General features: G+C 34.1%; 2 protein-coding genes across 3 annotated transcripts in view; one reads left to right on the top strand and one right to left on the bottom strand.

Annotated features, from left to right (window-relative positions):
* LOC134235099 (dyslexia-associated protein KIAA0319-like protein) overlaps positions 1-24376 on the bottom strand; it is a 29474-nt gene extending 5098 nt beyond the window's left edge. Inside the window, exons 1-21 of one of the 2 annotated variants that reach the window (XM_062717187.1) lie at positions 24298-24376; positions 19979-20120; positions 15619-15927; positions 14018-14152; positions 12147-12341; positions 11521-11735; positions 10580-10622; positions 7720-7818; positions 7276-7376; positions 7028-7115; positions 6344-6433; positions 5108-5240; positions 4859-4923; positions 4501-4661; positions 4102-4225; positions 3487-3619; positions 3153-3304; positions 2726-2877; positions 2290-2428; positions 1898-2066; positions 1436-1584 (exon numbers count right to left, since the gene is read on the bottom strand). In XM_062717187.1, the coding sequence (XP_062573171.1) occupies positions 1436-1584; positions 1898-2066; positions 2290-2428; positions 2726-2877; positions 3153-3304; positions 3487-3619; positions 4102-4225; positions 4501-4661; positions 4859-4923; positions 5108-5240; positions 6344-6433; positions 7028-7115; positions 7276-7376; positions 7720-7818; positions 10580-10622; positions 11521-11735; positions 12147-12341; positions 14018-14152; positions 15619-15927; positions 19979-20075 (2749 nt within the window). In that variant the 5' untranslated portion in view covers positions 20076-20120; positions 24298-24376. Of the gene's footprint in view, positions 1-1435; positions 1585-1897; positions 2067-2289; positions 2429-2725; positions 2878-3152; positions 3305-3486; positions 3620-4101; positions 4226-4500; positions 4662-4858; positions 4924-5107; positions 5241-6343; positions 6434-7027; positions 7116-7275; positions 7377-7719; positions 7819-10579; positions 10623-11234; positions 11290-11520; positions 11736-12146; positions 12342-14017; positions 14153-15618; positions 15928-19978; positions 20121-24297 lie in introns of those variants that run through there. The other variant, XM_062717188.1, reaches the window with a different exon arrangement.
* Positions 24377-24572: 196 nt separating this feature from the next.
* On the top strand, positions 24573-25788 carry LOC134235126 (putative peptidyl-tRNA hydrolase PTRHD1). The gene is made up of 2 exons (XM_062717235.1): positions 24573-24815; positions 25543-25788. The coding sequence occupies exons 1-2, from the start codon at positions 24630-24632 to the stop codon at positions 25708-25710; spliced, it is 354 nt and encodes a 117-aa protein (XP_062573219.1). The 5' UTR covers positions 24573-24629; the 3' UTR covers positions 25711-25788.
* The last annotated feature ends 1091 nt before the right edge of the window (positions 25789-26879 follow it).

Raw genomic sequence — 26879 nt, 5'->3', positions numbered from 1 at the left:
TTATATCTATTACCTATTGCTCCCAAAGACAGGACTTTGTAGTCAAGTATATGATTGGTATACTGACCTATTGTGTGTAGGGACAGGACTTTGTAGTCAAGTATATGATTTGTATATCTATTACCTATTGTGTCTAGGGACAGGACTTTGTAGTCAAGTATATGATTGGTATACTGGCCTACTGTGTCTAGGGACAGGACTTTGTAGTCAAGTATATAATTTTTATATTTATTACCTATTGCTCCTAAAGACAGGACTTTGTAGTCAAGTATATGATTGGTATACTGACCTACTGTGTCTAGGGACAGGACTTTGTAGTCAAGTATATGATTGGTATACTGACCTACTGTGTCTAGGGACAGGACTTTGTAGTCAAGTATATGATTTGTATATCTATTACCTATTGTGTCTAGGGACAGGACTTTGTAGTCAAGTATATGATTGGTATACTGACCTTTTGTGTCTAGGGACAGGACTTTGTAGTAAAGTATATGATTGGTATACTGACCTATTGTGTCTAGGGACAGGACTTTGTAGTCAAGTATATAATTTTTATATCATTTACCTATTGCTCCTAAAGACAGGACTTTGTAGTCAAGTATATGATTGGTATACTGACCTATTGTGTCTAGGGACAGGACTTTGTAGTCAAGTATGTAATTTTTATATCTATTACCTATTGCTCCTAAAGACAGGACTTTGTAGTCAAGTATATGATTGGTATACTGACCTATTGTGTCTAGGGACAGGACTTTGTAGTCAAGTATATGATTGGTATACTGACCTATTGTGTCTAGGGACAGGACGTTGTAGTTGAGTATATGATTGGTGTACTGACCTATTGTGTCTAGGGACAGGACTTTGTAGTACAGTATATGATTGGTATACTGACCTATTGTGTCTAGGGACAGGACTTTGTAGTTGAGTATATGATTGGTATACTGACCTATTGTGTCTAGGGACAGGACTTTGTAGTCAAGCATATGATTGGTATACTGACCTATTGTGTGTAGGGACAGGACTTTGTAGTCAAGTATATGATTGGTATACTGACCTATTGTGTCTAAGGACAGGACTTTGTAGTCAAGTATATAATTTTTATATCTATTACCTATTGCTCCTAAAGACAGGACTTTGTAGTTGAGTATATGATTGGTATACTGACCTATTGTGTCTAGGGACAGGACTTTGTAGTCAAGTATATGATTGGTATACTGACCTATTGTGTGTAGGGACAGGACTTTGTAGTCAAGTATATGATTGGTATACTGACCTATTGTGTCTAGAGATAGGACTTTGTAGTCAAGTATATGATTGGTATACTGACCTATTGTGTGTAGGGACTGGACTTTGTAGTTGAGTATATGATTGGTATACTGACCTATTGTGTGTAGGGACAGGACTTTGTAGTAAAGTATATGATTGGTATACTGACCTATTGTGTCTATGGACAGGACCTTGTAGTTGAGTATATGGTTATTTGAGGACTCCAGCTGCTCCTTTAGAAGTTTAGCGGTCTCTAGGCCTGGTCTGTAGACCTGTGTCTCTTTTTTTACAGTCGTCACATAGAAACTGACATGTAACCTTCAAAAAAAGATAAACACACATTATACTCTTTAAAATATTGTCTGTCTGGAGATGTAATGTAAAAGTTCTTTTTTTTCCCTGTGGGAATAATTTAGGGTATGTATGCAGTCACATATCTCCACAAAAATTAATTACAATGTACTTCAGTGCATTTAAAAAAATTAAATCACAACTCTAGACATCTGCATAATTTTAAGTCTGTGGATTACAATGAAAATTCATGGAATTATAACCCTGTAATAAGACAGTATACGGTACAGGCTGCAGATTTTGTAGCTCTACCCTAACATTACAATCGTTTTAAACTTACAGTGACTGGGGAGACATATGGAGATTTTGTATCTGTATATTGGCGTCCCCTTCAGTCGAGTCAGGTAACATGGAGGCCAGCTGACTCCGCAGGTTCTCCTTATCCTCCTCAGTGAACTCCTTAAGATTTGTGTCCAGAGTCAACTCCATCAAGTCATTTTTATGGGAGTCTGAAAATTCAAGACATCAAGATTGAATACAATTCTAAACAAGTATCTCTTAATAATTTAAAGACATCATATATATTCACTTGAAAAACAGCAGTACAATGATATTAGTTTTTCCTAGACACACATTCACATATAGAGTTCATGAACTAAATTACAAGGAAAAATCTAAATAAACATGTATGAATGAACCTTATGTTTGATGTTTTCCATTTTTGTTCCTTACCCTCTTTAACCAGCAGATGGGCTGTGTCTGAACTTGACAAACCCTCAGCATCAAACACAGTCAGTTTGAAGATGTACTTCCCAGCGACTAAATTAACCAGCTGTAAAACAGCCTTGTGCTCTGAGCCATTTAACACATCCTGTAAATCAAGGTAAACATCTACATGTTTCTGTGTACTAGACTAATATCATAAAATTTCAAGTAGATATTCCTGAACTTCTAATGATTTTTTGCCAAAAAAAAAAAATGAAAAAAAAAAATATAAGAAAAAAGATTATATTCTACATATACAAAACAAGTTCCCAGTAAGTGTTTGTGAGTTAACGTCCAGACTAGATTTTGTGACAGGCGTACAGACAGCCATGCCAAAACTCAAACATCTCCCATTGGTGGTAAAATAGCAAGAAAATTTCAAAGTAGAAAAACCAAAACCTACCCCAGCGGCTAGACTTTTAGCATCCCTCTCCCAGTTGTATCGGACAATCTTCTTGTCATCTGAGGACTGGGATCCATCAATTTCCACCAAAGTCACGGGGAGGGTAACAATTCTATCCCCTCCAGCTCTGCTGACTGGCTTTTTGTTTGGTACTGAATTTACATATTGTTTTTATCTAATTACTTAAGGATTATTCCTATGATTTCTGAAGTTCATTTTTTAATTAGTAAATTCAGAAATTTACTAACTATTCTTAATACTATAACCACACCATAAAAATATTTTTCAAACCAAATTGAAGTGAAGTACTTCTTAACAGATGCATCAAACTATGTTAAACTTCATAATGAAGCAAAATTGTCTTATGCACTTCCTTACAAATGCGTTTCAATGTACATGTATATACTTTACTGGCTTAGAAACTTACATTCCTTGACCACAATGGTCAGTTTCTGTGTGGACTGAAGCTTCTCCTGGTCAGAGACGGTCAGTTTAAATGTGTACTCCCCCGGGGTTATGTCCCCTACTGCCTTGGCTACAGACAAGTTACTGTCCTGTATCTTGAGAGTGGGTGAGCCCCTGCCAGAAAACAAAGAAAATATTAAGGTGCCTCTAACAGTCCTGTAAGCATATTACAAATCCATGTTTCTAATGAACAGTGAATTTAAGATAATGCAAGAAAAGACATCAATATGTGTTATTCATTGAAATCTTTGATGTCATTATGGATTTAATATTCGCAAGTGTATCTATTGTCATACCCTGTCTGTAGCCAGGAGTAACTGACAATCTTCTTATCATCTGTCGAGTTTCGTCCATCCAGTACCAGTTCCTTTAGAGGTAGAATCCTAGTGAGCTTACGTGCCGTGACAGCAACAGGGGCTGTGTTAACATCTAGAGAGAGTAAAAAAGGTCTGTGTAACTGGTTTATTTGCAGCATATCTTTAAGTGTCCCTGTGCCACCCAAGGAGCGAATGGGAATAAGTCAAGTAAAGTCATCTTTAAGAATATTTTGAATAAATACAAACTGATATAAAAATCTAAATTTGTAAATCACACATATATACTGTATGTGTATATAAATTGGCATATTTCAATTTCAGCGGAATCACTGGGCATTGCGTTATTGGCATATTCATGAATTAGTGCTACACACTAACACACGGTATATTTTATTTATGAATGATTACTTTGCAGTATTCATGAATTAGCGCATCGCTTGTTGCGCGAAAGCTGCTAAAATATGAAGCCCGCTTTTTTAAGTACACATACAGCATACGTGTACATATTACATCAAAATTTGTTTGAAAATGTAAAAAAAATTTTCATTCTCTCATTAAAGAGAAATGATGTAAGATAGCTAATGGTCTTTATACCTGGTTTCACAAACAGGTGTACTGTGGCTTGAGACACCTGGTCAGCTGTGTCTGTGACTTTCAAGGTAAAAGCATAGTCCCCCTCCTGTAGTTTGGACAGGTGCAAGAATGGGGATGTAGTACCCTAAAAGAAAAACAATAATTCATTTATATACTTAGACCTTTACAAATAAATGTAAATTCACAAATAAAGTAAATGCCATCTCTCAAGTTTTGTCAGGTAACACAATTTTAAAACTTGTAACAAGATTATTTTTAACAATCTGATGGACCATATCAGCTGTCTGTTTGCCATCAAGAGACTTGATCCATTCCTAACTGCTCTGATCAATAAGTGGTTTGTACTTGCCTTCATATTGTTTCAGTGTACTTTGATCATATGAGTGTTTGTGTACTTACTGTCATATCAGCTGTTTGTTTGCCGTCAGGAGACTTGATCCATTCATAACTTTTAATGCCCTTGTCGTCAGTGCTGGAATTCCCATACAAAATAACCGAGTCCTGGGGAAGGTGAATCACCATGTCTGATCCAGCATCAGCTTTAGGAGGATAGTCTGTCTCTATGTTAAGATAAAAATCAACAAGTAAATCAAGGGAAGAAACTCTGTGTAAATTTGCCAAAATAAATATTAAAATTACATTAAATCAATTTTTATTTCTCACAAGTGGTGCTTCAAACTGACAAGTAAAATTTTTAAAGTATTTTCTGATGATAAACACAATTTCTTTTAAGAAATAAAAAAAATTGTGCTCTCACCTTTTATCACAGTTACATTGGCAACAGTTGAATTTGTAGCACCATCAGAATCAGTGACTGTCAGTCTGAAATGATAGCAGCCTCCTTTAACAGATTTATTCAATATCCATCAGTCAACACATAATAACTAACCATTTACAGTGACTTGTATGTTTTTCAATTTGTTACTGAATTACGTTTACTTTTACAAAAGTAAAATTCCCAAGAGAAATATGATAAACCCCCTCCATTGTTAGATCTGGGACCTACTTAAATATGTAGTTTCCTGGTACGAGTCCCTTCAGGGTCAGCATGTTCTTGTCATCCTGGATTTTGTGGTCCTGTAGCGGGCCGCTCATCTCCTCCCACAGGTACTTGACTATCTTATCATCATCAGAACTGTCTGTACACAGAAATACAACATAACTAACATAGAAAATGTCATCAAAGTACTTCAATCTTATCATCATCAGAACTGTCTGTACACAGAAACACAACATAATTAACATTACAGGCATGGAAAATGTCATCAACATGTTAACCAGAGAGATACAGAGAGAAAACAACATTTTCTAAATGAGTATAATATTAGTATTAAATTTTCAGAATGCTTGTTTAAAGTGATTACTGTATAGGGGGAAAATAACTCGCGGTGTTAATATTGGCTATATTCACGGTGTTCATAAATCCGTGAATTCAAGAAACAGTGAATAACTTTTCAATAATCTCCACGTTTTATTTGGAAAATTGAGAATAAACTACGAAAGGTTTATATACATATACGTGCAGTACATGGTCATTTAAGTAATTACGAGTAGTACTTGTCATTCAATTATTTCAATTATCACGCTTTACTTTAATTCTTATCAGCAGATAATAACCTGTATTTGTTAAAAAGCTGTTTTAATAGCCAACGCTACATGTTTCGTCAATCAAAACATGTGGGCCATGGTTTTGATTACATCAGATTAAAAAAAATCGGAGAGGGCTACATTATTGCAGCTAATTAATTTTAATCGACATTTTGAAAACATTCAAATAGCTATCGAACTTACTGAAGATTTTGGAAGGATAATATTTCGTTGACCTACATTAACACATTTATTACCGTCCAGTGGTTTTTCTCCGCCTTGTATTGAAGATCTTGGGGTGTACATGCACTCATCGTAATTGCATTTAGGAAAGTCGTTAAATGTTTATAATCAAGGACGTTTTATAACTGCATTTGTTTTAATAAATCGTCAATTATTTATTAAATCTAACAATTTTATCGTAACCTACCCTGTTGATGTCGTTTATATGTAGCTTAAACGGATATAGACAAGGGAGGTAACTTTTATTTTACATCAACTCCGCGAATTTAAGAAACCGCGATCGTGTCAGATGAAAGAAAAACGTGAAAATTACAACCCGTGAAATTAATCCCCTATACAGTAACTGAGAAATCAATGATGTCTAAACTTTTAAATGACATGACAACCTATCATACATTCCAAAGTGGCTTACCAGAGCCATCCAAAATGGCAGAATTAGGAAGTTTAACAATTTGCTTTGTTGGTTTTATGACCGCAACTGGAGGACTGTTTTTCCTGGCAGCTAAAATAAAGAAGGACATTCATGTAAATTCAAAACCAAGGACATTCAAAGAGATATTCATGTTTATTCCATCATTGATGCCACATACTTGGATAAAACAGTCTTGAATGCTAAAGGCTTTAATTTGATTCTAGTTTCACAAATATGCTGCACAGTTAATAACTAGTCATCTATTCTTAGACTACATCACAAGATATATGCATATTGTGAAACTTAGGGCGTTTTTGCTTAATTTGAAATACCCGGTAGGTATATTATAGTCAGTTTTATAAAAGACTGCTCTGAATTGAAGTTCTTTTTTTTTTTTTTAATGTAATGTACTTGATATCGATCACATTTTCAATGCATCTGTTATATTACGAAGTTAGTGACTTGATCTGGCAAAACAGAAGGTAAGTAAAGACAATGTGTGTCGTAATTTCCCCAATAATTGCCCAAAACTTTTTTTCCTCCTCTCATACAGAGGAGTATTTTTTTAAATTTTATTTCACCCAAAATATTACAGATTTTCACTTAGTATTAAAAGTTAAAGTTAAATTCTTTTTGTCTAAATAACTATCATGATACATATAACAGAAATGTGAGTAAACTTACGCGGTGAGACTGTGACATTAACATACGCCTCTCCTGCCCGGTTTTCACCTGTGACCTCAATCTTGAAGGTGTAAAGCCCTGCTATCAACTGTAAAAAAGATTTATACACAATAAAAGTATACCACATATTCTAGCATATATTTTACAATAAACAAGACAATTTCTTTCTTCTCCATTTTTTTTTCTGCTATACAAGTCACACTACTTTTTTTACCTTCTTGTTTTTTTTCGCCTAGTGCGTTTCTTACCTTAGAGATAGTCAGTTTGTCTGTGTTTTTCCCAACCATGGTTCCTTTCTCAGCACCTTCAGGAGAGTTTACCAATGACCACTCATATTGGAATTTTTCACCTGTCCACAGAAAACAAAATAAGAGTGCCTACATTACAAAGATATGTATGAGAGGATTATTTTCAAGAAATTCTACATGCAGACCTCTCCTTTTCTTGCCTAAAAATATTTTAGTCAATGTCCAATCTTACCCTCTGTAAGGGGAGGGGGGGAGGGTCAGGGAGGAAGAGAAAGGGGGAGGGTCTGTCTGTGTCTGTGTTATCAATGGATGAGCTTGCTATAGGTACAACTATATGTAACTTTATATACAAAGTATTGCACACATATATAGTTTCTATTTAATTTTTCTATCACTTTGTATTGATTGTCCCTTGTTATGTTGATACCTGTGACCTGAGTATACCTTTGTTTTCTTTCTCTAGTACAAAACAGGTCAGCACAGTCTCGTCTTTGGGCAGTTGTAACTCTACATTGCTCCCCGCTGATACCGTTAACTTGGAAACTGAAGTAAAAAGAATGATAAACAGGTTAAAATGGATTTCTATTATGTCAACTGTGACTAGTGTATGAAGTAGATTTGCGCATTATAAATACAAATGGCAACTTTATTTGCTATTTTGAACATCAGTCCATGGGATCTTTACAGTATTTCATTTGTCAATTAAACATATCAAATATCAAAAAATACCAAATACATTTTAACAGCTGTTATCTCTTTTTTTAAAATATCAACTGTATTTTCAATAAGATTGAGTGCATCATTTTCATTACACTTCAAAAGATCAAAAGCTAGGATTATATTGATGAATGCAGGGTGTCTTACTCTAGGATGTAAACATAGTTTTTTTGAAGTTTAAACAGCAGTTAAACTGGTCAGAATTTTCTGAAAAGATCAAAGTAAGTATATGTAAATCCCTTTCAATGCTTCTGATTTTACCAGCACATGCATGCATTGTCCATCAGTTACCCACAAGCATGCCATATTGACATCTCTTCTTGAGCACCACTGATGAAATTCACCAAGATAAAAAAAAAATAAAATGGGAAATGAAATTTATCATGCAAAAACCCTTTGTCCCTGGAACAGAAAGCTAGAATTTATAGGAAATGCTTTTTTGCCTAAAACCTATGAAATAATCATCATTGCCACACCTCTCTTAGAGATAATTAAATGTAATTTTATTGAATCTTTAATTTTTATGAATTTTCTAAATACCAGTAATTTTATTTAAACAATGAATGTTAACCAAGAGATTGAGAGAACCAGTGCACAACTGACAGACACACCAGCGATGAATACAAAATGTCTCACTTGTCTCATTTAACCGTCCTCGTTTACTTCGACGACCTGCTTCTTTAAAACAATACACTTCATCAAAGAATCATTATTTTATTATACGACTTACTGATGCAAGAAAACATATTTCTGCATGCAGGAAATAAAATACAGGATAATCATAAATATAGGATGCAGGAATTATATCATTGAGAGCCTTTTGATTTCACCCAAAACTTAATACATGTTGTACTAAAATAAGTAGTCTCCTTTGGATAACAAGAGAACACTAGAACTGTCCAAACGGGACAAAATACCCCCCGCTGGGTTTTTCAGAAGTAAGTTTTTCCGTAATAAAGATATGTATCAAACATGAATTATAAAATTTTTCTTCCAGTGACCTTGAAGTTCCCCAAATGACCTTGGGTCAGGGTAACGACACACCCTTGGGTCATGGGCAATCTTTGTGTGAATTGACAACCACCAAGTTTATCCATAAGAAAGATATCGACAGGACAAGAATTACAAATTCTTCCTTCCAGTGACCTTAAACTTCCCTAAATGACCTTGGGTCAAGGTCATGAAACACCCTTAGGTCATGGGCAATGTTTGTGTGAAATGACAACCTACCAAGTTTATCAATAAGAAAGATATGGACCAAATATGAATTATGAAATTTTTCTTCCAGTGACCTTGAAGTTCCCCAAATGACCTTTAGTCAAGGTCATGACACACCCTTAGGTCATGGGCAATGTTTGTGTGAAATGACAACCTACCAAGTTTATCCATAAGAAAGATATGGACCAAACATGAATTATTAAATTTTTCTTCCAGTGACCTTGAAGTTCCCTAAATGACCTTGGGTCAAGGTCATGACACACCCTTGGGTCATGAGCTATCTTTGTGTGAAATGAGAACCTACCAAGTTTATCCATAAGAAAGATATGGACCGGACACGAATTATGAAATTTTTCTTCCAGTGACCTTGAACTTCCCCAAATGAACTTGGGTCAAGGTCATGACACACCCTTGGGTCATAGGCAATCTTTGTGTGAAATGAAAACCTACCAAGTTTATTTATAAGAAAGATATGGACCGGACACAAATTATGAAATTTTTCTTCCAGTGACCTTGAAGTTCCCCAAATGACCTTGGGTCAAGGTCATGACACACCCTTAGGTCATGGGCAATCTTTGTGTGGAGTAGTAGATTCTTATGTCCCTCTGTAAGAAAGATATCGATTGCACAGACAGACGGACAGCCGGACAGACAGCTAGATGGACAGACGGACAAGGTGATTCCTATATACCCCCCCAAACTTTGTTTGCGGGGGGTATAATAAGAGAGTCCCCTTGATTTTTTTGAGAGTAAGGAAATATTTAGGAATTGTGTCAAGTAGATAGTAGAGGTCAGGCAAATGCAGGGTTTTTAGAAAATTAAGTGATTGCAGTATAAGCCTCTATAGGTACCACAGCTTAATATTAATTGACAGTAAACAGAACAAGTAAATGCAATACTTTGGTACTATAGTGAAGTATTGTTCAACAGTACTGTAAATTCCTTATTAAAATTCATTATCGTGTAATTTCACGAAATAAAATTACCCACTTTTATTTTTAAAGTGATCAAATCCATGTAAATTCTCTTGATTTACAGTCCAATCACAAATAAATATTCTCACAATTTGACGTTAAAGAGCCATTTCACGTTAACAAGTACCTGCAGAAAATAAGGAATCTACAGTAAATAAGACAGGCAAATACAGAGAGCAGGTGAATACTTAGGTTTTACAGTACAGTGTATGGTTTTCTATTACAGAGAACGAAACAGATAAATTAAAGTACTAGGTACTTTTTGTTTAGTATTGTTTAACATTAAAGAGAATAGGTATATGCAGTATTTAGGTACTAAGGTACATGTAAAATATCATTATACTGCAAAGGGAATAGGTGAATACTGGTGAATACAGTACTTAGATACTACTAACCTTTTGGTGTGGTACTGACCATCTTAGTGGTTGTACTTGGAATCTGAAAATAATAATGAAATTTATTTAAAAAAAAACTTTAGGACTTTTACTACTACAAAATGGAAAACAAGACTTTTAGTTTTCCTATCTTTTTATAATCCCCATTATTAATATCACCAAAAAGATTTCTATTCTTCAAAACTACGGTAATAAGCTATTTTAAAAGGTTAACTCCCAAAAAAAATTGTAAGCAAAATAATGATCAAACTGGTACAGTTATTCCATTTGAGGATACAAAAAAGTTGAGCTTTAGTCAGTGCATTTGGCCTACATTTAAAGAGATGAGGATAAGAAAAAGCATTTTGAACAGCCTACTTTAAATTTTATTTTTCTAACAAGTAATGACAAGCCAACATGAGATCTTTCTATCTAAAATCAGATTTTTTTAAACAATGAATCCAACCTACAACCATACAGTAGTGTGACTGTAAAACTTTCACTCCAAGCAGGAAACTTTCCTTTGTGATTGTTACCACCATTATTTCTTAAATGTTATCACTTTGGCTAAGACCATGATATCTTTGGTGTAACACTGTGGTAACCACCATTTCTGGTTACCACCATTATTTTTTAACTTACTGCTGTGGTTACCATCTTTATTTCTTTAACTTACCTCTGTGGTACTGGTGCTAAGAACACAGATGTTATCTGTTCCCATGTAGTAGCCCTGGACATTTCTATAACTTACCACTGTGGTAACCACCTTTATTTCTTTAACTTACCACTGTGATAACCACCACTATTTCTTTACTTTATTGCAGTGGTAACCAGCATTATTTCTTTGACTTACCACTGTGGTAACCACCTTTATTTCTTTAACTTACCACTGTGGTACTGGTGCTAAGAACACAGATGTTATCTGTTCCCATGTAGTAGCCCTGGACATTTCTATAACTTACCACTGTGGTACTGGTGCTAAGAACACAGATGTTATCCGTTCCCATGTAGTAGCCCTGGACACAGACACAGATTCCGGACCTCTTCATGGAGTTCTTGGGGAGGTAACATTCCTGATGCTCCCCACAGGAATTCAAACCATACTCACACACTTTGACTGACTTCTCAATGTCCGTCTTGGTGGTAGTAGTGGTTAGTGTGGTGGGACTGGTTGTAGCTGTAATAAAAGGATAATATCATAAATAACCTTTTGAAAAGAAAATCTTTTTTCCTTCACTGTTTTAAAATCCTAACCCAGTTAATGTCTATATTAGTGAATGGTCATCATATCTAAGGCTTAAAAAAGAAATTGATTATACCTTCATAAAATACTTATATCAGTTTAATAACTCAATTGATTACCCCTTATGAGCTCCAAATGGTGAAATAAGGGTCGTTGACCTGGCTCACTTGCTGACCTGAACTTGGCTGCGCTACCCAGGCCAGGTCACCATATGGACCTGGTCTCAGGTCTTATTTCACCATGTTGATCTCATCAGGTGTGTATTAACTAACTAACTATATATTAGGATATAAGAAAGCAATATCACCTTCCCTTGTCATTTGCTATAGCCATGTTATACTGTACCTTTAGTTTCGGTGGCCACACATGCTTTACTGCTATCCCTGTGGTACCCCTTCTTACACCTACAGGTGCCCACCCTTCTGTGTGTGTGGAGGGGCAGGTAACACTCCTCATTCTGGTGAGGACATGTGTTGTCTAGAGGAAACTCACACTCCACGTCAGTAAGTGAGGAGTCATCCACAGGGGAAGACAACAGGGCTACACAGAATACCATCACACAATATTCTTATTCTTATACATGAAATACTACATTTATTTTGCTGCAACTTTTCATCTGACTAGAGTAAAAATATACAGCATTATTGAGATAATAAACCAGAAGTCTCTGTCGAGACTGTAGCTCTACTGGTTTATACTTAAAACAAAGGAAGAGAAAAGTAGCAGTTGGGACTTGAGACTTTAAAACAGCAATAAGTAAAAAAAAAAAGATCCCTGCCACTCATCAAAATAAAAACCTATGCACAGAATTATGTATCTTAGTATAGTCTACTTGTGTGCCAAGTTATATTGAAATCGAACCAAAACTGTAGGAGAAGTAGCATTTTGAAAGAATTTCACAGAATTTTCTATTTTTAGTAACCATGGCAACACTGTTCATCAAAATCAAAAACCAATGCAAAGAGTTATGTATCTTAGTGTAGTCTACTTGTGTGCCAAGTTATATTGAAATCGGACAAAAACTGTAGGAGGAGTAGCATTTTGAAAGAATTTCACAGAAATTTCTATTTTTAGTAACCCTGACAACACCGTTCATCGAAATCAAAAACCAATGCACAGAATTATGTATCTTAGTGTAGTCTACTTGTGTGCAAGGTTATATTAAAATCAGACCAAAGTTGTAGGAGGAGTAGCATTTTGAAAGAATTTCACAGAAATTTCTATTTTTAGTAACCACGGCAACATCGTTCATCGAAATCAAAAACCAATGCACAGAATTATGTATCTTAGTAGTCTACTTGTGTGCCAAGTTATATTGAAATCGAACCAAAACTGTAGGAGGAGTAGCATTTTGAAAGAATTTCACAGAAATTTATATTTTTAGTAACCATGGCAACACCATTCATCAAAATCAAAAAACGATGCATAGAATTATGTACCTTAGTGTAGTCTACTTGTGTGCCAAGTTATACTGAAATCGGATCAAAACTGTAGGAGGAGTAGCATTTTAAAAGAATTTCACAGAAATTTCTATTTTTAGTAACCATGGCAACACCGTTCATCGAAAGCAAAAACCGATGCATAGAATTATGTATCTTAGTGTAGTCTACTTGTGTGTTAAGTTATATTAAAATCAGATCAAAATTGTAGGAGGAGTAGCATTTTGAAAGACTTTCACAGAAATTTCTATTTTTAGTAACCACGGCAACACCGTTCATCGAAATCAAAAACCAATGCACAGAATTATGTATCTTAGTGTAGTCTACTTGTGTGCCAAGTTATATTGAAATCAGACCAAAACTGTAGGAGGAGTAGCATTTTGAAAGAATTTCACAGAAATTTCTATTTTTAGTAACCATGGCAACACCATTCATCGAAATCAAAAACCGATGCACAGAATTATGAACCTTAGTGTAGTCTACTTGTGTGCCAAGTTATATTGAAATCGAACCAAAACTGTAGGAGGAGTAGCATTTTGAAAAATTGTTTACAGACAGACAGACAGACAGACAGACAGACGGACGGATGACGGACGCATTACTATCGCATAAGCTCTTCTGGTCTCTGACCAGTAGAGCTAAAAAATTCCAAATGAACAATAATTTTTTTTTGTTTGAAAGCAATGTATAAGTACAAACATTTACATGTATTTCAATTTACTACAATCTTTATCAGCGAGACTACATGATGAATTATTCTAGACAATGTTGACATACCCACACAGTTCCCTAGCTGATCCTGTATATATCCTGATTTACAGACACACTGTGTGACACCGCCCTCCGAGATAAATCTACACTCCTCCCCCTCCTTACACCCATTGTTATTCAACAGGTCACACTGTTGATACACTGAAAAAAATTACAATAAATTAACAAATGATAATTTATCCACTTCTGACTTGAAGTCCATAGACAATTTGGTGTTAAATAAATTGCTTAACAATACGTATAAAAGACGTAAGTCAAAATTTAACCTAATGATAGTTTGTATTTGCAAGCAAGATTATAGAATCTCTACTGCAGAATTAGCAAAATGTCATTATCTTATTTATCAAGACAGACCATAAATACCCCCGGTAAAAATGAAAAAAATCTATTTATTTCATAAACTAAATGCAATACACTGTTTAAATGATATTATCCATTGTATATTTTAGGACCTACACTGCACTTATGAATCTAGTTTTTTGGATATTGGGGAAAAAAATGAATTGTACAGAGATGTCAACTGCACAATAGCTATTTTGTTGTTTTTGCTAAAATAAAAACATTCACAATAAAATTATTTATTATATTCCAAAGTGTGTTCACTCAATTTTACTGTTGAATTTATGAGATCATGTGGTGATGTGATCCGACTTTCGGAGTTTCCAGATCACCACACTTTTTCTTAATCTTGGCAATGATTCTATGAATTGGCTACAATACCTGAAATAGTTTGTGGGGTTGAGGGGTTTCCAAAATCAATAAATAAAACTTATTGATTTAAATGACAAATATTGAAGTGTGATGGTTAAATTGTTCAACAACTGTTACATTCTGACCTGGCTGAATACACCACAGCTTTGTGACCGTAGCTAACAGGTTATTGTTGTTTACATTGTTTTATTGACTTTTTTGCGGATCAAAATTAAAGTTCCTCGAAAAAAATGTTTTGATTTATCAAAGGTATATCATTGGCCCCATAAGTTTTGATTTCATTACTTTTGCTAATTGTAGAGGGGTATTTAATAAATTTATCATTTTAACAGTAACTTGATCCAAAGAGCCATATCACGCCTCGTTGACATGCGCGGATCATCAGATCAAACTAGATGCTTCACGTTTCGTTCGATCTGGTGATCCACACCTGTCATCTTGACGTGACAAAGCTCTTCGGATCAAGTTGCTGTTATAAACATTTATATTTATATCACTTACATTATTAACCCCCTTCCCCGCAGTCATGCATTTTAACGCATAAACCATTTCCCATTTCTAACGCGAAATCACGCATATACCGTTTCCCGCAATCACGCATTTTCACGCACCTTAAAATGTTAATTTAATTTTAAATTTAATGTCAATGTTCTTCTACTTTATACTTGAAAAAATCTCATAAAATAAGAAAAGTTATTTTTGTATCAAAATTTAACGTCATAACATTATTTATGCTAAATTTTAGAGAAACGTGTACCACGCTAAAAGGTGCTTGCAGGGAAAAGGTAAATTTCTCTTTCTATGATGTTAACATTAAGTGTATGTTGCATAACAGTTCAGTAAGTTGTAAAGAGTAAATAGTATATATATATTGTACCATTATAAATACAACCTACCTACATCCCTGACGTTGATGTAGAACGTATCGTTATATTTGGCATCAGTCTTAGGAACAGCTTCACACCCTCCAGCGTAAGTCACATTACATTTAATGAGGTAGCACGTATTACCATGAAATAAAGCCGAGTCACAATTATCTGGGTCCTGACAACAGTTCACGACACAAAGCCAGCGATTGGTCGATTTGGCATCCTTGACATACTTCCCTGCTGCAGCCCCTCCTTTTGGGAGAGAACTTTTGTGAATCCGACTCTTAAGAAAACTGGGTTTAACTTCTTTTCCACAAATGTCTGCACCAAATGATTCTAAAATGAATATCAAACATGTTTGTAAAACACATAAAGTGATAAACTAATATTTTTCATTTTAAATTATGGTTTTTCATTTTAAATTATGGAGGTCAATATCCGTGATTGATGTGGACATTTCTTAAAAATTGCATTACCGTAATTTATTTGGCCAAAAAGCATGGAGGACAGTGAAGAACAAACACAGACCAATATTTCATCTGAATGACTCAGGTGCGTAGAAAATATCTACTATAATCAGTCTGAAACTTAGCTTAACACAAAATAAGAACAAAAGATGTTTGTGAAACACTTATGCCCCCCCCCCCCCTCCGGACATACATGTGAAGAAAGTAAACAGAAACTGCAAATAATTGGAATTTTCCGAGTTCAAGGGGCGTGACTCTGTCAAAAATTGCTCCATCATACCCAAAACAGAACTTGACCTAGATATTCTTATGATAAATCTGTACACCAAATTTCATTTTAGGCTTAAAAAAAAATAAGTTTGTTTCCTGTAACATTCCCAAAAAATCAAGGGTCGGTAGGTCGGAAATTCTTTTTTTTTTTTTTTTTTTTTTTTTTTGCTTATGAATTGTCAAACATCCCCGGACCGAAAATACCAGGTGTTATATTTACAGTGGACACCTAATATGGCATCCAAAATGGCTGCCAAGCGGCAGAAAACGAACTTCAGAAAGTTGTAGGGGGAAACTGTTGTTCCAATAATGATTACTCTTTATATTTAAGGTAAATGTACACTAAGTTGACATATTTTATGTCTCAAATTAAGCTACAAGCTATTTTTTTTTATTTAATAAATGGAATCAGCTGATTGATCAAACGAAGTTTTGCCATTTGTCAGAAAAAAAAAATCCACCCGGGGATAATTTGAATGGGTCGGTCGTGTTACAGGAAACAAACGTTTTTTTTTTTTAGGCTTTAGTGCTCTGCAAAGAAAATGCACAGAAACTTTATAGACCAACAGACAGACCTATAGACAGCAGCAGAGCAATATGCTCTACCTTCTTTGAAGAGAATTGGGGGGAGGCAAAAAACTGTGAGTTCAAGGTCACAGAGAGGGTAAAGGCCAGACAGCCATACCACTGTAAAATACTAAAATAGCTCTCACTCATATGCAACAGTGTATAAAATTTGATTATATATCTTGAACAGATTCTTTAATGACAAACCCTTTTTTATTTCCACCATATCCAGGGGTGGGTGGGGGTGGGGGGGGGGTGTCAAAAAATATCCAACATGGGAAGATTTATGTTAACACTGTTAAAGTGTATATGTATTATATTATCCATCAAAAGTGATAATTTGAATTTTTCATTTACATGAAACTAACTTTTAATATTAATTGACTTTTTAAATTAAATTAATATTTCAAGTATTATAAAACCAGTTAATGATTTACAAATTTAACATAACAATTACACAGTGAACAGCTGAAGTACAATATCATTATGATAGATCAATAAGAACTAAAATAATTAATCCATATTGACATGACAAATACTAAACATAAGCTTTTGTCAGCTTTCAGTCACAAGTCCCTGATCAGGGTTAGATGCAGGCTAGGAGACACCAGATGGCAGCCATCGACTGTTCACACAAAACGACTGAGATACCCTAGGCTTGGTGTTAATCTGATCACCACCATAGACCCTGTAAATAATCCCTGTAAAAAGCCTCACAAACCAGAAACTCCCTCTGATTTCTATCAAGCTCATCAAGTACATCGTTCAACACTTGAATGGTTTGCTTCACACAGAAATCTTATTTTTCATTCCTTTCACCTGAAGGTAATTCTAAAGTTCTGCATGACGCTTTTATTCTATATGATCCCATGAAATAACAAGTGCATGTTTTCATTCAATGTAATGAAATTTCAACATCACAATAAACTTTTAGTCCATTGTGCCTTATATATATCAGATGACTTATGTCCACTGGATATAAATGCTCTGTTGAATGGCACATGAAAAGATATGTACTTTTCTTTTTTGGTCTAACATTGCATGATCTAACACCTAAATGAAGTATTATTGTTTCCAAGTTCATTCTCTCATATTTGGCAAATGTGGATTGGCCTTATACATAACTGTATATTTAACTGGCTCAACCCCCATCCCCCCCCCCCCAAAAATGTTGACCAGATCATTTTTAAACTAAAACGGCAGAATCTGAAACCTGAAGTGGTACAGGGAAACATCATCCATGCATTTCGGATCAATATTGAATAAAGGGCATAGAAGTACAATGTACTAGAAAAGAAGTTGTTCTGCTCCAAAATTTTAACCTTGGATGCTTACACTTAAGCATATGCCAAGAGAACATATCTCCAACAAATTTGTTAAGGTGAGCTAAAAATCTTCCTGCCTCTATCAGGAAGTAGACAGTCATTTATCTGTAATCAATGTTCTACCCATTAAGCTCTCCAAATTAATTCGCAATCGCAATAATTCATAAAAATCCAATACGCAATCTCTCTTAATTGCACATCAATCTGGCATTGTGGGTGCTTTTTTGTGTTTGTTGAGTTGCTCATAAAAACTGGTTTCTCTTTATGGTTCAAGCAGTTTCAGCCTATTATGGGGATTTTTAATAAGTATAAGCCTTGAATCAGACAAAAGGGGTTAAGAATCAGCGAGACAAATCAATTACTATTATTAATTTCTGGAAGGAAACATATTCTACATTTTTTATGTATTCATTGACAGTTTTGAGAGGACATCCAAATTGTTTCATAATTATAAATTCACCATCTGATTCTAGCTTTTGGTCCACTAACAATAAAACTGGCTGTATAGTACAGCTAATCAATCGTACAATAAGAATTTAATGTCTTCTTGAGAAACACTAAAAGCTAGGGCATGGCAAAGAAGAGAATCCCCTCACAAAGAACATATCTATGAATCAAGACAGCATTTGATGTCAATCCCAATCGATGCAAATACGTAATTTCTGTTTTGCACGAGAACAAACTATGTATATAACACACAAGCAAGCACGTTACTATGTCCTCACCAAGTCCATTGTCAGAGGATAATCAAGAAATTTTTAGGAAAACAAATCATACTATATCAAATCACACAAATTCAGGCTCTCTTTAATGCTTTATCCCAATGTGTGACAAACTGTCGAAGTTGACAAACCTGACAATGATTCAGATCAATACCACCACGATTCTGACATAGATACATATAACTGTGAACAGAAAGAAAGACATTAACACACCTTATCCCAGCCCTCCACAAAAGAATAGGTAAAGGTTTATTAAAAAAGGTGTTTTTTACAAAGATTTCACTCTTTGCCTAGATAAAGGAATACATGTATTATGACATTGGGCCCTGATTAAAGAAATAATATCAGGCATTATAAGAGGAATTGGGAATTTCTAGGATATATATACAGTGTACTATTAGAGTCTCAGCCATTTATAGGTTGACACATTATTATTAGATCAAAGCATGTTGTATTGTTCTAGACCATGTCATTAACAATTGACCTAATACATCCTAGTGTCCAGAGACCCAAGGTCTTGTGCTGACCACCACTTAACGCTGGCTCAGAAATCAATAACACCAGGCCTCTAACTACTTAAATTTACTGCATTAGAGACTGATAGATCATTAATAAATGATCCGTAATGACACGATTACGCAGAACTTCTTAAAAAATACACACAGAGGGCATCCATCTACTTCATCATGTTCATTTCTTTATGTACTCTAAGTACAATATTTTAAGTAGTCTTTATATAAATGTATTAATATGGAAATATGTTAGTGATGATCAAAGCATTTCAATCACAGTTTGAGGGAATTTTAATGCACAATTCTGTGCCTATTTCCTGATAATTTCTTTAAGTATGCAATAAAAATAATGATTTTAAGACAACAATGGTTCTGCAGAGATTACTTTGTTCTGCAGGAATGTCTACATAAAAGACAAGAAGCCTTACTTGTGAAACTGTGATGGATATTTAGGATCTAACAATACACAATTGCATGACATGCTGGGGTTTCAGATTAATCAATGTCAAAATTAAAAAACTTACCAGAAATGGCGAGGAAAATGATTATTATAATCAGGTTTGTAGCAGACATCCATTTTACACGTGAAATGTCTGTGGACTTTGAGATCATTGTACACATCCTAGCCCATAATGACTGTGGTCAGCATTTAATGAGGGACAAAATCTGCAAATAATATAACAAAATGTTCATAGAAGTTTGTATAAGATTTGAGCCAGAGATAAATATAAATATATAATAATGTCAGCTGATTTACAATAAAGAAATATATCATTTATCATTAGTTCATGTTGTTTGGTGGGAGAAACGAACTCTGTTTGGACAAAAATTTATCTAAGATTTGTTAAAAAGAACTGAAATCTGAAGGGAAAAGTGTATTTTGCTACTAGCAGCTATTGCTGTAATTGGGAAGCTACTTTGAGAGATAACTAGGATGGACTACTGCCTGTACCTCACAGTTCTCCACCAGATAAGCATTATATGACAAGAAAATCAATCTGCTATGTGTGATTTCCCCAGTGACAGTTATGCCTGATACTTGTACATTCAACTGTTGCTAAACGAACTATGCTAATTAGACCAAATCATGCTGTACAGTATCATTTTGCAAAAAAGTGTAACCTACAATTCATGAAGTCAGACAAACTTTCTCCTTAATTACATGTGATCTGGGGATTTAAATGATTTGTACCTTTGATAAATCATATCATGCAAATTATGTATACTTTATTAAAATGCAATAATGCATGAACAGCCTTTTTATGCAATGACCTGTTTATACTGCAGTGATTTCTTTATTTTGTGCATTTATTAAACTAACACAGCTGATCATCATGAAATAGATCTTGGTATAATATCACATTATATAAGTCATACATGAATATTATACATCTGTGTCATGAAATATTTTTGCTGCATCAATATGCTAGCTGCAGAACAGTTAATACCTCACAATCCATAATGGTATCAAATTGTTCAAGCACCAAAAACCAAAATCCAATTCATGATCCAAGATATGATCGAAGAACAATTTTGTTCCACAAAATTTATTAAGATTTCAGTATGATGCAAGAACTTGGTCAAACACATGGTGATGTCTCTATTGATTTCAGAGGAATTGTGTCATTTTCTCTTGTTTACTCGCCACTAGCTCCAATTTTTAGCAATCAATAATTATTGCTTGTAACCATTGCTTGGACTGTCCAACATCATACTACACTTACCATTTCCAATGCTCAAATGTAGTTAAAAAGTTATTTTTCAAACATGTGCCAAACTGTCTATTACCATGTTGTGAAGTGAATTAAGACATCTTGTATCAAATTATAATACAAGCTAAAATGAGCTAGAAATCATTATTAAGATGGTGACCATCTCAAAAGTGACACATTTTATAAATGTGCATTTAATTTAATAAGATATAAGGTAAAGAAAAGAATTTGCTACACATATTTTTTTGTAAAAAGTCCTTCCTATTATCTGTGATCATCAATTCTTTAATGTATTGAATAAATGCAAAGCCTAAAGTACCAGAACATAACCTTTAAACAATCACTCTTCCATGAATTTTTCACAAAATCTTTTTTAACCTTGACCTTTGACTTAGTTCAAATTGGCAAACTCTTGATTCAGATTACTCTATGAGAAGTGTTAGCCAAACACAAGAATTCAACGGCAGAAAAATATAAACTCCTTTGGTAAGATAACGTTACTTGGTGGTTCGGGTATTTTTCAAAATTCTCCTGTATTTTTTTTTTGGCCATTAAATTTCAGTTTTCCTATTTTAAATCTTAAACATATTTGAATAACCAAAAAATTAAATGTAATTGTTCTTGTTTTTAAATCTTTCAATCATTACATCCTTTTTCTAATTAGACTCCGTCAAATGTTACACAATGTTGACTAGTGTTCTTACCTCTCTTTACATCTGTTATCAGCTCATTGTTACATGTCTGATAAGGCATTACAACCATTTCACTTCCTACTTCAGTACAACTACCTGTCAGTACCTGATCATTGCTGATGTTAGTCAATTCACGTGCTACACTAGTATATTTTAGCTTCTCCGTTTACATTGTCGAGATTTAATTAAAATAATAAAAAGTATCATGATCAAAAGAATTTTCTTTACCTTTGCAAAGAAGTCTTATTAGAAGCATCTTAATTTTCAACAAACATTTCTGTCAAATTAATTAAAACTAAATAATCTACAGAAAATAACTAAAGTCTATTATTATCCACTGAGATAACACAGATAAAAAAATGTTAACAGGATTGCTATAGCTGTCATAAGCATCAGTCACCCTTTCATATTGTAAACCTTTCATATTGTAAAATTCAATACTAGAGCATTGTTAACATGGCTATGGTCAGAATTGGTTTTTACAAAAAGAAGAAAGTAAGCTGTGGGATTTCACACCAAGTTCCTTCTAGAATCAAATTACTCATCAGAGAAGCTGTTCTTTCAAAATTCTTTTTTTTAATAATAGAATTACATGCAGTGTATTTAAAACTAGTAAATTCAAACTATGCAATACAGTAATATGTTCAAGTATTACCATTACAGGTATTAACTTCATAAATCACTGAAATTTAAAAAAAGTGGTATCCTTGTGGTTCCATGTGGTAAAAAGACGCACTCCAAATAGAGCAATATAAGCTACATAAAATCACTGTGTGATTTGGGTGTGATAGCTAGCCGATGGTAACTGAACACATGTACAGGTACATATAATATGTATGACATTTCATATATTTCTGATACCACTCACCAGATCATGGTGGGACACAAGTTATCAAATTCTATGATTGATTGTTTAAAAATAAAACCTTTGTTACCGGTAAGTCATACATTCACCAATTTTATCATGTAAATTTTTTTAGTGATGATTCAATTTATTGTCTATGGATTTTTTTGCTGTTCAATTTAGAAATGTGCACACCACAGGTATGACCCATCAACAACTTACAAGGGATATATACTCCTTCATGGCACCTGATCTCATCTGGAGGTCAGTATTACTGTTTGTTATCTTCTTTTTCTCCTGTCAACGTTCAGTGCTCATATCACAGGAAGAGGAGGAAAATGTGAAATGACCAGATGGGGATTGAAACCCAGGCCCCTGAATAACCAGTCAGTTGCCCTACCGAGTTTTCTGGTCCTTGGCATTTGAACCCTCCTGACCACTACACTTGCAATATGAAATTGACTTAGCTGCAGGCTTGTACCTTGCTGGTCTGAAAAAACTGCCAGTTGGAAAACCAGAAAGCTACCATTGAAAAAATAAAAATACCAGGTATATTTATTGCTTACAAAAATGTGCGATGTTTCTCAATTCATTTCTCTATACAAGTTATCTTCAACAAATATTATAAACCATGTGTTCCTAACATATATTTTCACTTTTTCCATAATAAAACATTTGTCAAAATTGTTGTTTAAAGCCCTCCTGGGTCTAAAATTGAGACTTCCGAAAATTTTCCAAATATAATGTGAACGTATTACATTTGGCTGTGTATTCTATTTAGCACCTTTTGTGGAAAGCATCTTCGGCTTAATCAAGTACATTGCTAGTCTACTGTCTTATTTACATACATATTCATATAAAACACATTCAGAAAGCGCTAATTCAAATCAACACTAACTTGTTAAAAAATCAATTTCCGACAAATTTTGTACACACTAAATAAAATACATCAAAGCCCAACGGGGTTACTGTGATGTAACAATACAGATACATTTACAGTATATCACCATCTTGGGTGTCAAGGCAATACAATCCGAGGCACTTTGTATATGACTTATATGTATAGATTCGTTGTTGAAGACATAAAGGAATATGTAAGGAACACACAGTTAGTTATATTTTTAGTTATATGGAGAAATAAATCGAAAATCAGCGCACATTTTGTGCACAAATACACACTTTTTTCAATGGGTGGCTCTGTAGCTCTCTGATTGTCCAGACTCTAGTACTTTTTGTTGATTTGAACTAAAACTTCACCAACAGAGACAAGTGCTAATAACTTTTTTCGCGAAATTCTTTACTGAGTTTTCAAATGCGATAATGCTATGTCAAGAGCACATCATTATGTAAAAACTGCATCGGATGATTTACCTTATGTAGATATTAAATGAGCAAGATATTTACTGGATACAATAGGACAGAGAATATTCGCATCAGCCTTCATTTTCAGAACAGCATGCACAGGGAGACATAACATTCAACATGGACAATCTCGACAGTTCAAATGAGAAACTGGTTAAAACTTCGACATCTTTATTCTTTATTATTACTGATCTTATGTATTAATTGATTAAAATTAAAATGTGTTTACTTACTAATTCTCCTGTGACTGTGTATTTTGTTCTTGATGTAAACGTCATCGTATCTGAAATTTCATTGGTCGACTATTTCTCAGAAAGGGTAAACTGTTCAAGTTGTGAGTCGAGGAGACATTTCCAAAGAAAAAAAGTTCGCACGGCTAAGTAATTATTTTTTAAAGAGTTATTAAGAGTTTATTTAAGCATTTCTGATAAAAATAAAATCTTTTAAACTTTACTTCAGGTGTCATAACATTTGTTTCGAAACAGTATACGTATGTCTTATCCATTTCTGATATTTCTTTCAAAATGGCTGCGCCCATCATAACACAAATGTGAGAAATTGTAACATGGCTCAAAACTTGGTACAGTATATAGTCGTCCGGAAGGATCTGTTAAAATCCGGATGGCCGACAGGTGCCCTTATTACACAGGCTTGTCACGCCTGTGTTGCTGTCATACATCAGTTTTACGACAAGGAAGACACCAAGAAATACCTCAACGATATAGACCGAATGCATAAAGTAACATTAGAAGTAGGTCCCAAATGTCTTTTTTTTAATTTTATACAGTATTGCTGAAACTTTCAACCAGATAATGTGTAAACAAAATTCATACTTTACAAAATAAACGAGATGATTTTTCAGAACCCCCCCCCCCCAATTATTTGCCACAATTAATCAGGTTGGGACCAATCTCCCAAATGGGATATAATAGTCTGTTTGGGATATAATATCCCAAATGAGCTATAAATTTACAGTGCAAAAATTGAAAATTTTTATTTTGGCTATAAATATCATAAATCCGCATCAGGACACTTAAAAAGGAATAACTTTTGGTTGACAAGTTTTCCTGTATGCCCATTGTTTAGAAGATTGATCCCTCGGAAGTTCCTTAACTTCTTGGGGATCAATCTTCCAAACTTTAGGGTTGCAGAAAAACTTTCTTACCAAAAGTTATTCCTTTTTAAGTGTTTTGATGCGGATTTATGATATTGATTGCCAAAATAAAAATTTTCAATTTTTGCACTGTAAATTTATAGCCCATTTGGGATATTATATCCCAAACGGACTATTATTTCCCATTTGGGCGATTGGTCCCAACGTGTTAATGGTATGCTTTGAATCTAGAATTCATTTAAATGATTATAAATTTTCAGTTGCCTTTCTGACAAGTTTTATAGCATTAAAATTGAACTACACATAATATCTGATCATTAAATGTTTGCATGGCTATGGCTTTATCTCATCCTATTTTTTGCAGGCAACAGATGAAGAGAGTATTGTAAAGCTGTCAGAAACATTGGCCAGTAAAGGGATTGAGCATAAACTTTGGATAGAACAGCCAGAAAATACACCGACATGTGTAGCAACAAGACCTTACATAAAGGAAAACATTCAAGAACATTTTAAAAAGTTCAAATTATTCTAATCATGATACTAGTTTCTTATGAATTCTATTATAAACTTTACACCTATAATCCTGTGTAATAAATTGAGATTACACAGATTCATTTTTTTCTTGTTTATTGATATTTTAAAAGTCATTTCTTTAATCAATGTATTGTTGTCCAAATTGAAATCTAAATCAGATACTAAAAAGCACAATGATATGAATGTAATTTAGAAATTCTGACGTTTCTTTTTCTTTCTTTCTTTTTTTGTTTGGATTTGTGGAATATGCCAAAAACCAGAAGTGTCTGAAGAAAATGTAGCTCTATTGGATTTTTTATTTGATAAAAGTTGAGCAAAAAGTTGGAACTTTGTCAGACTTGAATCTATGGTAACAGCTTTTATTTCATAAAATACAATAAAACTTGTTTAGTCATGACAACAACATGACAACAATATTGCGAGTTTATGGATGTAGAGAAGTTATCTCGGATCCCCAGCTCTATAGATTTAACAAATTCCTTATACAGATTTTATGAATTACGGGCCCACAATAAGGAATCCAAGTTTTAAATTGAAATATGTAGGAAAAATATATGTAAATCTTCTTCTTATGGGCCAGAAACTGAAACTGAAGCTGAAACTTATGTGGATGCATTATGGGATAGAGTTGATTCTATATGTTAAAATCATGACCCCCAGGGTAGGACGGAGCCACAATGGGGAATCCAAGTTTTAAATTGAAATATATATATATATATATATATATATATATATATATATATATATATATATATATATATATAAAAATATATATATAATATCTTCTCTTCAAGACCCACTAGGCCAGAAAAGCTGCAACTTTTGTGGAAGCATCATGGGGTAGTGTAAATTCTACATTTTCAAAATTATACCCCTGGGGGTAGGGTGGGGCCACAATAGGTATTACAAAGGGGAAATCTGGTAAAGAACAGCATGGCCAATTACTCATGTGAGCGATGTGGCCCACTGGCCTCTTGTTTTTCGGTTATTCTTGAATAAATCAATTTTTAAGATATCCACTATTTTTGCCTTTTCTTGACTATATTTTCTATCAAAAGGACACATTCCTTCACTTGCAAAAATTTGATTCCCCTACACTCAGTCTGATGCTTCGAGGGAAATGTGGTTGAAACTTGTCAAGTGAAATTGTCTAAAAGTCCTGCCTCA

Source organism: Saccostrea cucullata, unplaced genomic scaffold (genome assembly GCF_032062105.1).
Source record: "Saccostrea cucullata isolate Sc308-1 unplaced genomic scaffold, CSIRO_AGI_Scuc_v1 ctg1201, whole genome shotgun sequence".
NCBI lineage: Eukaryota > Metazoa > Mollusca > Bivalvia > Ostreida > Ostreidae > Saccostrea > Saccostrea cuccullata.
The sequence above is the reverse complement of the archived record's forward strand: the minus strand, read 5'-3'. Positions and strand labels throughout refer to the sequence as shown.

What these genes read in the sequence shown, in the direction of transcription:
- LOC134235126 (XM_062717235.1), top strand. Translation starts at nt 24,630, where the DNA reads ATGGCTCAAAACTTGGTACAGTATATAGTCGTCCGGAAGGATCTGTTA. An exon ending in TGCATAAAGTAACATTAGAA is followed by an intron (nt 24,816 to 25,542) that starts GTAGGTCCCAAA and finishes TATTTTTTGCAG; the next exon opens with GCAACAGATGAAGAGAGTAT.